Genomic DNA, 14,016 nt, shown 5'->3' with positions numbered 1-14,016 from the left:
GGGTGCATCGGCCAAGGCCGGAGACGGAGCAGGCCAAAGCCCCCGTGCCGCTCAGTAGTGGGATCGCGCCTGTGAATAGACGCTGTAGAGCAGCCTGTGTAATACAGCGGGACCCAGTCTTTTTAACTCAAAAATAAAATACTACTAAGACACGACACTCAAACATTATATTTTTCCACCACACAGCAGCTTCATCCCTGCCTTTTCTATCTTCTTATTCTCATGAAAAACCCTCAAGAAGCAGCTGATCAGCTACACTGCCTCCACCTGGAGGAAACCTGAAACTACATCAACTAATTGTAACTGAGAATGTAGCCTACTACTCTTCAAAGAGCTTCCTGCTGAGCTACTCAGAAACATACTGGTAAACATCGGCAAATTGTTTCTATTCTCCTTTCTAATTTACAAAGATGCAGCAGTACATGTATGACTTCCACGATGAATCTGTCGTGCACCAACATCGAGGACTTGAAGAATTGTCATTGTTGTTTGTTAGCTGGTAACTGGAACGCAGTGAAGTTAGTTCAATGTCAGGAGTCAGGGGACGATTAGCCAACGTATTCGTTTTAATATTTAGATATTTGTTCACTTTCTGTTTTATACCATTAACATTCAGGATTTAGTTTGTACTATTTTGAATGTCATGTGACCCAGGGTCTCTAAATGATAATAGCATTATGTTACTACACTGCACGAAAAGGAAACACCTATTTTTTAAAGGTTGTAGTCCGATTTATATTTTATATGAAAATCTATGAAAAGTTATTTTTTAATTGAATTTTTCAATAGCTTCTAAATCATATTATCTGTTGATCCAAGCATTGCATTACTACTGTGGACAAGTAAGACACACCTTTTTATTTTTGTTCTATAGTCCACCTTCTATTTTGTATGAATAGTAGCCTATAATACAAATATCTGCATTTATTTTGTTAAAGTCACATTTTTAAATAACCCATATGTCATGTGACCCAGAAACTCCAAATCAAATGATCATAAAACTACTCTGGACGAGGAACACACTTTGTTTTATTGGATCTTAGTCCACCTTCTATTTGATACAACTATATTCATGAAACATTTGTATTCTGTATTCTTTTGGAGTTTAGGGCTTTAATCTAAAGCAAATGCAATGATAATTCAAATTTTGACCTGATACTCATTACTAATACCAAGGAGGGACATTTTTGTCTGTCCTAGGTTAAAGAGAAATTCATCCAACATATTTTACTTTGAACCAGAAATATGAAACTCCCATCAGGACCAAGTGGTTTACAGACAGACCTTATAGGGCTTTTGTCTAAATGGAAATCTACTGTTTATTAGACAATGACACTCAGAGATTTGAGGGGGAAAAAAGACATCTAATCTGTTGTGTGACATTCAATGAAATGAATTCCATGTTTATTTCAAAGTCCTCACTTAAGGCATTTATGAGACACTGCATGAAGACAAAAACAGACACTTGGGGGATGTCAGTACTAATCGATGCTCCATTGTGTCATGGCAAGTTGGCAACCTGAAAAAATCTCACTTGCATATAATAGGAATTTAAAAAAAGAGCGTAAACGTAAATCACAGTCCCTGTTTCCAATGGGAACTAAATGACACACATTAAAAACAAATCCTACATACATTAAGGTATACTCTTCTATCAGTGTATTACAGCCACTTTAGAAAAGTAAAACAACTATTACACACACATGCTCACTAATAGTCATATTTTTCAAGTAAAAGCGTGAGAATGGGCTAATTTCACAGTAAACAGGAAATTCAAATAAATGATATAGCAGGTACTAATTGGTGGGGAAATAATTCCTTTGAACGGCATGCTTGTTTACGTCGTGTTACTCCTAAATGATATAAGAATGATCATCCAATGAATTTTCTCCTCCGTCACTTAAGTCTTAAACTGTTTTTGAATGTCACTATGTGTATGATTGTGCTTTTTCTTTAACAATACAACCAACTGAACAGACCCTCTCAAGATGCCTGTGCATGCCATTGTAGTGTTTATAACCAGAAATATATATTTTAAACATTTGAGTCTTCCAAATCACATGTTATAGACCTGAGGGGTTCAGGAAAGATGACACTGCCGTTCAAAACACAGGAGATTACTTAGTAACACAACCTAATTCATCAATATACTTAAACCAAGTGTAAAACAAGTCCAGTATTTTTTTAATAGCACTTTGCTAGTACTACACAAGTTAGTAAATTCATCTGAAGACATGCCATTAATAGAGCATGTGCCAATGCAAACAAAGCTAAATATTGACCCTTACAAGGACCCATCTTTACTGAAAGCTGCACTGTGTAGTCAGAAAAAACTCATTAAGCAATCCAAAGATAATGAAATAATCTATTGGCAACATTCAAGTTATTTAATGTCATTTTTGGTACAAAGCAAAAAAAGGTTTTCCTAACAACTTGAAAAAATAGCAATTGTCCCTTATTTAAAGAAATCCTATCACTACACAGTGCAGTTCAGCAGTTCAGGCAAAAATGTGCACATGTATTTGGTAGTGTTTTCTGTCTTCAAATGAAGAACATGTGTAAATATATGAGAGGGGAAATGTTAGAATTAGGCTATTGTAGTGTAAAATACAGATGAAGACATTTAAAAGACTTCCACAGGAGACAAAGTACTATTGTTAGACACAAACGCAGAATAGAAGACAAACACTCGACTACTTAATCCAAACAAAAAAGAGTTTAAACAGTAAGAATTGTGTTTGATAATTGTGCAGGGTTCTACAAATAAACAATTAGCAGCCTCTGAAGACATCCGACAAAACACTAAGACACACACTAAAACAATAGAAAGGCTCATATAAAGGCTCTGTGAAAACCAAAAAGATAATTGCTGGTAGCTTAACTTTGCTGAGTTTTATACAATCTCAAGTTTGTAGCACGAGTGTATAGTCTGGCCTTCCTCCCTAGACATGTACTGCATATCAACTCCGCTTTCTTTTCTGTGAGCCGGAGCGCCACCTCCCATCCCTTTCCTTGCATCCTCTTCTTCATTGTTGCCAGTCATTGGGACTTTGACCCAGCCGTCTGTGGCCAGGCCGTGTTTTTTCTGATGTCTCTTGTAATTGTCCCAGTGGCCAGTGGTGTAGCCGCACTCCTGACACTTGTACGGCTTCTCTCCTGTGTGTCGTAGCATGTGCCGCTTCAGGTTCATGCTCTGGTTGCAGCTGTAACTGCACACGTCGCACTGGAAGGGCTTCAAACCCGAGTGAACGCGCTGATGGCGCTTCAGGTTGGCCAGGTTCCCGCAGGCGTAATCGCACAAATGGCACTTGTAAGGTTTCTCGCCTGTGTGCACCCTGTGGTGGCGCTTGAGGTTGTCGAAGTGCGCTGAGGCATAGTCGCACTGTGGGCACTTGTATGGCTTCTCGCCGCTGTGAGTTTTCATGTGGCGGGCCAAGTGGTTTGGGTAGTGTGTGAGGAAGGGGCAGGCGGAGCAGGTGTACACCTTGTCGCTGCGTTCCCCGGGGCTGTTGGGAGACGACGAAGAGTCTTTAGTCAGCATTTCAAGGGTGCACTTGGGACAGATCTGTGCAGTGGTGCCGTCCTCGTCCTCAAGGACAATGCCACACAAGCGGCAAGTATAAGGGAAGAGTGAAGAGGGGAGGGGGGGGCCGTCTGCTATGCCCCCTCTGGTTGCCCTGGTGCTGCTGTTGCCCAGCTGGGGGGGAGGCAGCTGGGGGGGAGGCAGCTGGTGGGGGGGAGGCTGGTGGCTAGGAGCTGGGTTAGAGGCAGGTATGGGTGGTGGCGACGCCCCCTTTAAGCCATCAAAGGCTGACATGTAATCATTGTTCTGGGCTCCCAAACTCAGGTTTGAAGTCGACCTTGCAGTTTCTGAAACTTCACAAAAAGATGAAAGTTAGTTATTAAAGCAGTTATTCAATTAGTGCTTAAAGCTGCCTTCACATGACCAGCGTTAAATCAGCTCTGCACTAATGTTGCAGTTGTTTTTTTTAAGGATGATACGCCCAACCTTGCAGTCAGCATAGATTTGCAAATCGCATAACGTGAAGGCAGCTTGAAGTTACTAAAAGGGTGCATCAAGTTTTAAAATCTTGCAACATGAGACACGATATTTGTAAAGAGAAAAACAAAACAGGTCTGGTTAATGAATAAAGGAAGGAAATGATACATACCCTTGGCTGGAGGTCCAGACACTTCTTCATTGGGTCTTTGCCCAGTCACATGCCTCTTCAGGCTGTTTTGGCCAATGGCAGGTCGAGGAGGGGCGTCCTGTCCCGCCCCTGCAGAGCACACATGCATGCGCTGATGCCTCTTCAGGTTGCCAAGGGAACTGCAGGCAAACGTGCACATGTCACATTTATAAGGTTTCTCCCCAGTGTGAATGCGCAGGTGTCTCTGCAGGTTGACCAGCTGGGCCGAGGCGTACGTGCACAGGGGGCAGTTATAGGGCTTCTCCCCGTTGTGTGTCTTCATGTGACGCTTCACATGGTTGGCGTAACGCGAGGAGAAGCCACAGATGTGGCACGAGTGCAGTTTGGCCAATTTGTCCTCAGCTGACAGCTCTTTGTCACTCATCTCGCTTTCCATCTCGTCATCTTCTTCTTCTTCAAAATGCAAATGCGCACCAGGACGAATCCCGCTGATGCTTCCGAAAGGGGAACAGAAGTCTGGGCTTTTGGCTTCCCTTGAGGCTTTGCAGCACCTCAGGCAGTACGGGCCGACCAGGTCTATGCCCGGTCCCAGAGGTTCGTCTCGGAGCTGTCCGCAGCCCCTGCAGGACAGATAGGGGGGGAAGCTGGGCTCCGACTGGGAGGCTCTGCCCTCATCTTCCCTGCTGTTGTCAGTGGTGCTGTGGGAGTTGTCCGTCTCACTGTCCATGCTGAGCTGGCTGTAGGCAGGGCTCTGCTCTTCAGCCAGAGGATACACAGAGAAACCGATCTCAGCAGCTACTTCTGAACAAGGAAAACAAAGAGAAAGAGAGGTTTCTTAACACTGCACACAAAGAAGAAAGACCTTCATCACCCACTGTAAGGTTTTAAAAGACTTAGACAAACACAAAGCACATTTCTGTACTGCTGTTTATTCTACAAAATTTCACAAAAATGTGTCCAACTCTCATTTCTTTGTCTCTTTATCTAATGCCTTTTTTCCCCTCTATATTCTACCAAGTAATACGATGTATTTTTCCAGACAGACAGCAGACAAAAAGTACAGAAGCACACACAAAAACAGCATCAGAGACAATCACACACATCTCTATTCATATGCTGTAACATAACATGTTTATTACAGAGGTTGCGCAGACATATATTACATAGTGAATAAACTACTGAGACATTTTGAAATAACCAGAGGAATTTATAAAGTAAAATATAACTGAAAAAATGCATTCTTTCTATAGTTCACAGCCTGGAGACATGTGTTTGGCTCAGGTGCAAGTGGCATGGATTAATGACAACAGCACTGCAAAGTAGCAAAATGCATCTTAAAAGCTGAAAATATATCTACCATGACATACCTCCAATACAGTATACACATCCAGTTCAAACAGTATCTTCTAACAAATATCACTGTGTAACAAAGAAAAAAACCCCGAAGTGTTACGGGTAGCGGCGCTCCGTTTCCATCTCTTAAGAGAAAACTTCAGTACAGACAAAAGCAAAAAGGAGAAAGTGTATTTCAGAGAAACACTCGGTACTCACAATGCTTCCTGCGCGGTCGACTGCGTTTTCAGGCAGTATAAAAACCTTTTTCCAGAGAGTAGGAAGAAAAGCTCTAAGACACAGCACTCTTTGGCTCCAGTGTGCTTTTGAAAGTGAATACACAGAGAGAAAACCTTCCTCCCTCACAGATGCCGAGGCAGGATGTGAGGAAGGGGAGAGGGGGAGACTGCTCTTTTATTCCAATGGAAACCCCTGGTGGATGATTACCCTAGCCTAATGATGATGATGATGACTGCAATGGTGAGGCAGCTGATGATGATGATAATGATGATGATGATGATGATGATGATGATGAGCGGGAAACGATAATGGCAGTAGGGGACTGGGAGCAGAGGCAGCAATAGATGATGATGATGATGATGATGATGATGATGATGATGATGATGATGATGATGATGATGATGATGAATAAATGCCCTCTCATAATGGTGTCCTTGATGGTAATGGTCCTATTTTTACGACCCCCTATATAATGACGGCGTCTCGGCTCCGTTCTCTACTTTTCCATTTTTCAGATCATTCTCTCAGACAAAGAGGCATGCTGAGAAATATGTGCTGCTGGTTCCATTTCTCTCACAGAGAGCGCCACGCTTCATCACCGACAAACAAACTCTTTAAAAGTCCGCTTTTATGCCGCCGCTTCTTTACAAATGAAGCCACTGCTTACTCTAGTTGTAACATCATTAGAAGGATTTCAGATTCATTCCATGTTCTCACAGTAATGACAGGAAATGAAAAATGAGCGCCTATACAAAACATAATGAACCTATCGTCCTCCCACCATGAAAGTGTAGTTCAATGGAGTGGAGTCAAATGAAAAAAGATCAGGCTTTGTGATCCTCCCTTCATTGTATAATCAATAGCCACATTCGCCAAAAGCGTGATAAGATGTCTATGAAATATATTACTAGAAAACACATAGCAACACCAGCAGGAAGGTGAACAAGCATTGATTGAAAACAGTGAGACACCAGATTGAAAGATAGACAGAGGGAGTATAAAAAACAGACAAGCTGACACCAAGAGCACACACAACATTTTTTCAAAGCTTTAATCCAGTCCATTTAAATCAAATCAAATCCTGTTTTTATACGATTTATACAATTTTTCCGCCACAGCCATTCTGATACATTCTGATATCTCTCTGTATAGAAGTGTTCATCTTTGGTGCAGACCCGGCGCCAGAACAAATCTACAGAGAGGGCATATGATTTTCATGGGAGGGCACACAAAACCGCCATGTGCTGCGGCCAGTATCGGCGCCAGAGATTTTCTTTTGGGGGTGCTGTGGGGTAGCTTGACATTTCATAGAGGCTGCATTTAGGGTTTCCCATTACGGTACCGGCGCTACAGTGGAATGTTCTATTGCAACACTCCCCACAGCTCATACACAGTGTACCCGCGACTGTTGCCAATGAAGGCTCGATAATCAGCTCACGGCATATATGTAAGCAGGGGTAGTAAGCAAGTGCTATTTCTTTTAAGTGGAGGGTGGACCTAACCTCCTCTAGGGGGGTTAGGGGGCCTGCTCCCCCGGGAAGATTTGTTTTAAATATTGAAGTTAAAAGCATCAATTTGGTGTACTTTGAGAGCAACATTAAAGAGCCTGTGACCCGAGTTTCCCCCATCATCCAAACCCATCAATTTGAGTAAATATTGTCCCCTTGAAAACCGTTACTGAACTGATTTTGGATATTTGTACTTTGATAACCATTAATCTGCCCTTCAATGTTGACCATTTTCTGGACCTTCGCGGGGATTCTTCAAGTCCCGTCAAATTATGTGTGACGTCAATGCGGGCACAGCGCTCCAGCTGCACCGTTCAGGATCCCAGCATCTGCATGTAAACGCACGATGGCGCACACAGCAGCAAGCTCAGACAGCGATGACAGTTTAATTTTGAACGTGTCTGAGAGCTCATATGAGGCTGAAGGATCGGTTTATGTTGTATCTGTTAGAAGTTTAGGAATTCGGTGCGTAAATATGGGCGATCATACGGTCATGTAGCCAGTGGTGGACTGGGACTAAAAATCATCCCGGGACTATCGACCGGCCCGCTTCGGTACCGCTAGTAAATTGTCAACGTGGGGAGTGGGGGATGTGCTAGTGACTTATCCGACCGGCCCACTTCGGTACCGGCCCATCGGGATTCGTCCCGATGGCCAGTCCGCCACTGCACCCAGCCCACGTAAACTGTCAACGGGGGGAGCCTCGCTGCGGGGAAACGGTGGACCTAGTGTCCCGATCGGAGTGGGAATAATAATAATAATAATCTGTGCATTTTATCCATTAATCTCCCCAACATTGTGGTCAAAAAAACACACGTTTAATCCATGTTGGTGTACTACAACTACAAAAAGCATCGGTTTGTTTTCTCATCAGGAAATGCAGACCGGCTCAAACAAAATATTTTTAAATCATCATCCTCACGATCATTTAATGTGTCATATGTTCGCCGAATTGACATGAAAGCACTAATAAATGTAGTTTCATCCACTTGAGTTTACAACTACAAAAATAATCGATTTCATCCGACGGGAGGAAATTCAGCAGCTCTCACTACCGATTTTTAATCCTAACTTAATCATCATCTTCACCACGATCATTTATGTTTATGTTCGCCGAATTGACATGAAAGCACTGACAAATATGAATATACTGTAGTCAAATTCATTAAAACGTTATTAACGTGCCTAAACTCAGTAATTCACAATTTCTACGCATGACAATACACTTTGTCCGTGTTTGGCTCTCTCGCCGCACAGTGAAGCGTTCCCGCATTGACGTCACTTCCGGATTCCCCCAAAACTTCAAAATGAGTCGAAGGAATTTCCCCGCGATGTTCGAAATTATTGATATTTATCGGAACGGTATCGCAACTTCTTTTTTAAACTGACGGTTCGAGATGACTAGTAGCCCAATATTTCATTGCACAACAGTTGTTGGGAGGCTGTCACAGGCTCTTTAAGAGATCTATGGATACATCTCAACACCAATTTGAAACAGAACTGGAAACAGATTGACTTTTTTTTTTAATGGATATTTTACTAATCACTCCCCTTTCAAACTTTATTCTTGTTTTACTGTCATAGTATTCTATACCTGTTTTTCATGTATTACTCTTATATTACTATCTGATATTACTATCTGTACTATTATTACATCGTAGCCTTAAAGTTCACAGTTTATTTATAATTACAAAAATAATTTATTTTTTATAAATAAAATACAACGTGTTTATTGGGGGAGGGCAGGAATGTCAAATGGGAGGGCCTGGGTCTGCTTTGGTGGAGTCTGCCATTCCCCTACTACTGGATTGAAACTGGCTACTTGCACACAAGGATCACCAGGAAATGATTAAGCTGGTGTTCCAAAATGACTGTTTTTGTTATTGATATTATTATTTGTTTACCAATTATATAGGCGTCAGGGTTTACTGCTCACTCTCCTAATGATGTTACACAGCTGTAGCGCTGCTAATGCAAATGGGATATTTCTTACTGCTTCACATTAATGGCGTGTAGCTAGGGCATTTCCCTAGGTAGGACATTCTCATTCAGATTTTGTTTTTAGAGAAAACTAAATAAAATGTCCTCTATGATCTTTGTTCCCTCAACATCATAATGTCCTTATACATTGAGTTAAATTTATCTAAACTCAAAGACGGACTGTTGTCACTGAGGTGAAATTAGTGTTGGAAAAAGAAAACTTCTCAATGACAATCTAGAGCAGTATTAAAATTTCAGCCATATTTATTAATTAAAAATTAATTGTTTTGTTTAATTAACATTAATTTAATATTTGTTTTCATGTATTTATTTGTAACAGTAATTTTAGAAAATGTTCTGTCTTGAGCAAAGTTGGCTTTCACAGATGAGCTGTAAGCGGTATCTGTTATCTCTCTGTAAGCTAATGATTATAACTGTAAACATTTAATAGAAAATTTAACTTTACAAACCTGAAAACTTGTCCAGGCCTAGAATCTTGTTGTCATGATCAGGATCACCAAACTCAATGTCTTGTCCCAAAAGGAAGTCTGCGTCTAAGTTGAGGTTTCCTGGAGCTTCAATGGCTACACCATCTTCAGAATCCACTGCAGTCACAGAAAGGAGCAACAACAACACGAGATGATTACTATCATTTCACTGGAGGGTTGGTTTTAATCAATATACTTGAATATTTCACTAATATTGGCACATTTTCAAACATTGGTCGTCTTCTTATGCAAATAAATAAGTATGTGTATATCTTAATTTGGAACCAGACACATGCTAAGAGATGAAGGTCTCACTATGTTAACCTTGACTGTTCGAGGCTCTAGCATTCAATTAAATACTACTTTAAGATTAAAAAATAGATAATTTCCAGTAGGCCTGATCAATTATGGCAAAAATCATAATCTCGATTATTTGGGTCAATAATTGATATCACGATTATAAAAAAAAATGTAAACAGTATGTTTTTAACAGTTGATTACTCTGAACTTTAAGTATAATTCAAATGAAAAACCAATTTAAAAAAAAGTAATTAAAAAAAAAAAAAAAAGTAATAATAATAATTAAAAATATAATCGTTTTATTTCGATTACGTTGTTTTCGTAATCGTTGCAAGCCATAATCGTAATTGCGATTAAAATACGATTAATTGAGCAGCCCTCATTTCAGGTTAATCAAGCATAAAAAGATGGAGTGAATAAAAAGAAAACTAGCCACGCCAGCCAGAAAACGGATCTCTATTTAATCCTTTCAGTTCTACAAAAAAAATAAAAGAGGCTTATTTACTTTCCTGCTGTAACAGTGTAAAAAAACAGCACTTTATGAACAAAGAATGAACTTTGAACAGTTGACAAATGACGCTCTTCTACTGCAGTTACAGCTAATGAGGCCTGAAATCCTAACTCGCTCTCAAGCTTGATGGAGTCCAAACAGCTAGCACACAGCTGTCACTGTTTCAGAAAACTAGCAGCAGGCCAACTCAAGGGCATAGAGCTCATCAGCACTTTTTACGAGATCCGTGAGAAACAGCACCATACTACCATCTACTGGTCTTTTTTAGTATATGACAAGATGACAACAATATAAACACCGTAGGAAGTTCATTTTTCCCAGAACTCCATCTTTTCAAATTAGACAACAGATGACATTCTCTCTTTGATTTGTATAATTATTGTAATGATAACATCTAGTGCGAATATTGGGAGATGAAGAAGTATTCTGCTAACACAACACCTAACCAATGGTTTATGCTGTATGGGTAAAGCTTTAAATCTGTATACAGTAGCTAATTTCTAACATACTGATACCTATTTTTGAATCAGGTATTAGACAACATACAAGAAACTAAAGAAACAAATAAGCTATCTACATGTTTGTTTACCTCTGTACAGTGCAAGACTTTAAAAAAAATATTGTACCGCAAATTCAACAATCCTTCTTATTGGCGCAGAATGTAACAATGGATTTAACTGCATTGCTAGGTGCAGTCATAGTGGTCTGTATGATTAATGTTAAACATTCAAAATACTCAAACGGCAACACCTGGAGTCCAGATGTGAGAGGGCACGTGTTGTTAACGACCAGGCTATTATTCACAGGGATTTCATTTTTGACCTCACCATGAAGGCCTAGTTACCATATGTCAGTAAAAAATGCATATGTGAGACATATTTGGCCGTAGCCCAGCTATGTATCAACCTTTCAATGTGGAAATGATCTCCGAGTACCTACACTTGACTGGCTGTGGATTCTGTTGTTTTTTTCTTGGCATCTTCCAGAAGGCCTCTCTCTTTTTTGCAACGTCTTTTTGAAGACTTCCACAACCATCAGCTCATTCTCATCAGTTTGGAAGATATTCTTCAGTATTCCTATAGATGCAAGAGAAAATCAATCAAAATTCATTAGTATATACACTCAGAAAAGTACTGTATTGGGCGTGGAACAGTGTAAAAACAGGTATATGAGTAAATAAAATAAATATGAGAACATTTTCTGATTTCCTTTTTTTCAATTAAATGTAACTGGCTGATTTAAATTGTGGAGAGGAAAGTACAAGGTTAACTATGGAGATAATTATTGCTATAAAAATGTGGTTGAAGGAAAGTATTTTGAAAGCAGGGGTTTTATTTCATATTTATCTTTATTGTTTTCGTGGGGTCTTCCAATGTATTAAAAAAGAAAAAATGATAAAAGACAATACAAGGTATGATAGAATAAAATCTTGGATCAGGGAATTTGTGGCAGTTTTGCTTAAAAATAACCTTTAAGTGACACATTATTGAAATTGTTACTGGCTATTTTCTGTTGGTCAGCTAACCAATTATTCAACCAATCATTAACCTGCCAATACAATATCACATTATTCAGTAATCATTATGAATAGCTTAGTAATAAGCTATACAATAAATTACTAACAGCAAACGTTACCTTAGTCATTATACTGTTGTTAAGGTAGATTTCTAGCTTCTTAACGTATGTTTAAACCTTAATGAATTCTATGAACAAATAAATCCAGGCAGTAATTTAGCATCAAGTGTCTTACTGCAGTGTATATATAATTGTTCAACAAATCTATGATGTCCTAAATAAGCCAGTGATAAGATATTACGCTGTGTAGTTTATAAAATAACTTCACAGGACACACATTTCATGATGGTGTAATATCTGGACTTGATTTGGTGTATCTACATTGTAAACAAACAATACATCCAGCCATTGCTTGCTAGCAAGCTACTTTAGCAGAATGGCTAACACGTTAGCTCTGGTGCTACAACCGGATAGAAAGCAATCAAGCGAGACTGTTAGCAGTAAAATGAACCATGTCTTCTATAGCATGCAGCTAGCTAATGCTGCCACTGCACAACAAGAAATGACAGCAATATTTGGTCAAACTGACGGAACACAGGCCAGCGAGTGGCTCTACAAAACTCGTCCTCTTCAGTACGTAGTCATGACTGACAAGTGCCATCTTAAGTCAATTAAGCCGAGGGTTAAGATGTTAACCTACAGCGAAATTAGCCGAGCAGCTAATGTCAACTTCACTAGTTAGCCATCAAGCTAACTTACCAAAAAAACGTAAATATCCAGGTCGATTGGGATGGTCTTTATGGTCCGAAAACACGCCATTAGATGCGAAGTGTTTGTCCTCAAATATACTACGTCTGGAGATCCGCCATTTCTTCATGAGCTGCGGCGACAAAGAAAGGCAATTAATGGTATTTTTCATAACTTAATTGATTTTCTTACTCGCCTGTGATCCAGCAGCGGCAACAACAATAACACTTCCGGTATGAATCCTTCAGAATAAAAGCGACATCTTCACCGTTTCTAACGTAAAAGGTAAATTAAGCATAATAACTGCACACATTATACAGCAAATACTCATCTAGAATTACTTGAATGGTAGTAGTGTATTTTAATTCGTACATGTTTAAAAAGAAAACATGCAAATCCTTAAACTGTATATTGAGGGACGTTGTTGATTTGTAAAGGATGATTGGGTACTATTTGCACCCATAGTTCTACAGTATACACCATTATGTAATTCTTACTTGCATTTCATTTAATTGGTATTACTACTTGTTTCAAAATTACAATATTTTGAAATCAATTTTACATTTATTTTATTTATTTGCTTTTTACTCTGAAGGCCAGGGGCGCATACCGGATGTGTTATTGTTGCTGGTGGGATACTTGATCTATCTCTCTTCCGTTGAGTTTGGTATTTCCGTTTCCTAAAGTAATTTCCGGTTGCTATACCTCTATGAAGTTGTAGTTCTTATGCATATTGTAGCTGAAATATCCATGTTATGATCATGTTGGCCTAATTTAATATCACAGTTCTGGGCCTGTGTAAATATAATGTTGTCAGTAGTACAAAAATGCACTTTTTCTTAAAGAAGGGAACTTAAATAGACCAGCAAGCCCACTTAAAAATGATAAATTAAACCAGTAGACAGGATTGATCTGTCAGATTTCAACACATCCACTTCCTCTAATGCCATTTAAAGCCTGACCGAAATCAGGGCTCTGAGGGAGAGGCACTTTCATCCGTCTCAAGATGGTTTAATATATTTAGCTTATAAAGTACAATTATATCATACAATTGTACAGTATATTCTAGGGAAAATACAAAGCAAGCTCCTGTATAATGTGCATCGACATAGATCCACTCTGGGAGGGTGAATCTATAGGCCTATTGAGTAACTGGAACTAGGCTAACCTAAAAAATATAGAGGTTTTTGTCCTAAATAAGTTCTACAGGGTATTTATTTTTAGACCACACTCTTATATTGTGT

The 14,016-nt window shown here is 39.5% G+C and overlaps 1 protein-coding gene across 1 annotated transcript; it reads right to left on the bottom strand.

Annotated features, from left to right (window-relative positions):
* Positions 1 to 2,163: 2,163 nt before the first annotated feature.
* On the bottom strand, positions 2,164 to 11,545 carry znf513a (zinc finger protein 513a; the record flags this gene model as incomplete). The annotated part of the gene is given in 5 exon segments (XM_079641865.1): positions 2,164 to 3,876; positions 4,173 to 4,952; positions 9,682 to 9,816; positions 11,450 to 11,510; positions 11,513 to 11,545. Coding segments are annotated over 5 exon segments (1,992 nt in total). The 3' UTR covers positions 2,164 to 2,893.
* Positions 11,546 to 14,016: the final 2,471 nt, after the last annotated feature.

This window comes from Notothenia rossii (assembly GCF_949606895.1).
Source record: "Notothenia rossii genome assembly, chromosome: 8".
NCBI lineage: Eukaryota > Metazoa > Chordata > Actinopteri > Perciformes > Nototheniidae > Notothenia > Notothenia rossii.
The sequence above is the reverse complement of the archived record's forward strand: the minus strand, read 5'-3'. Positions and strand labels throughout refer to the sequence as shown.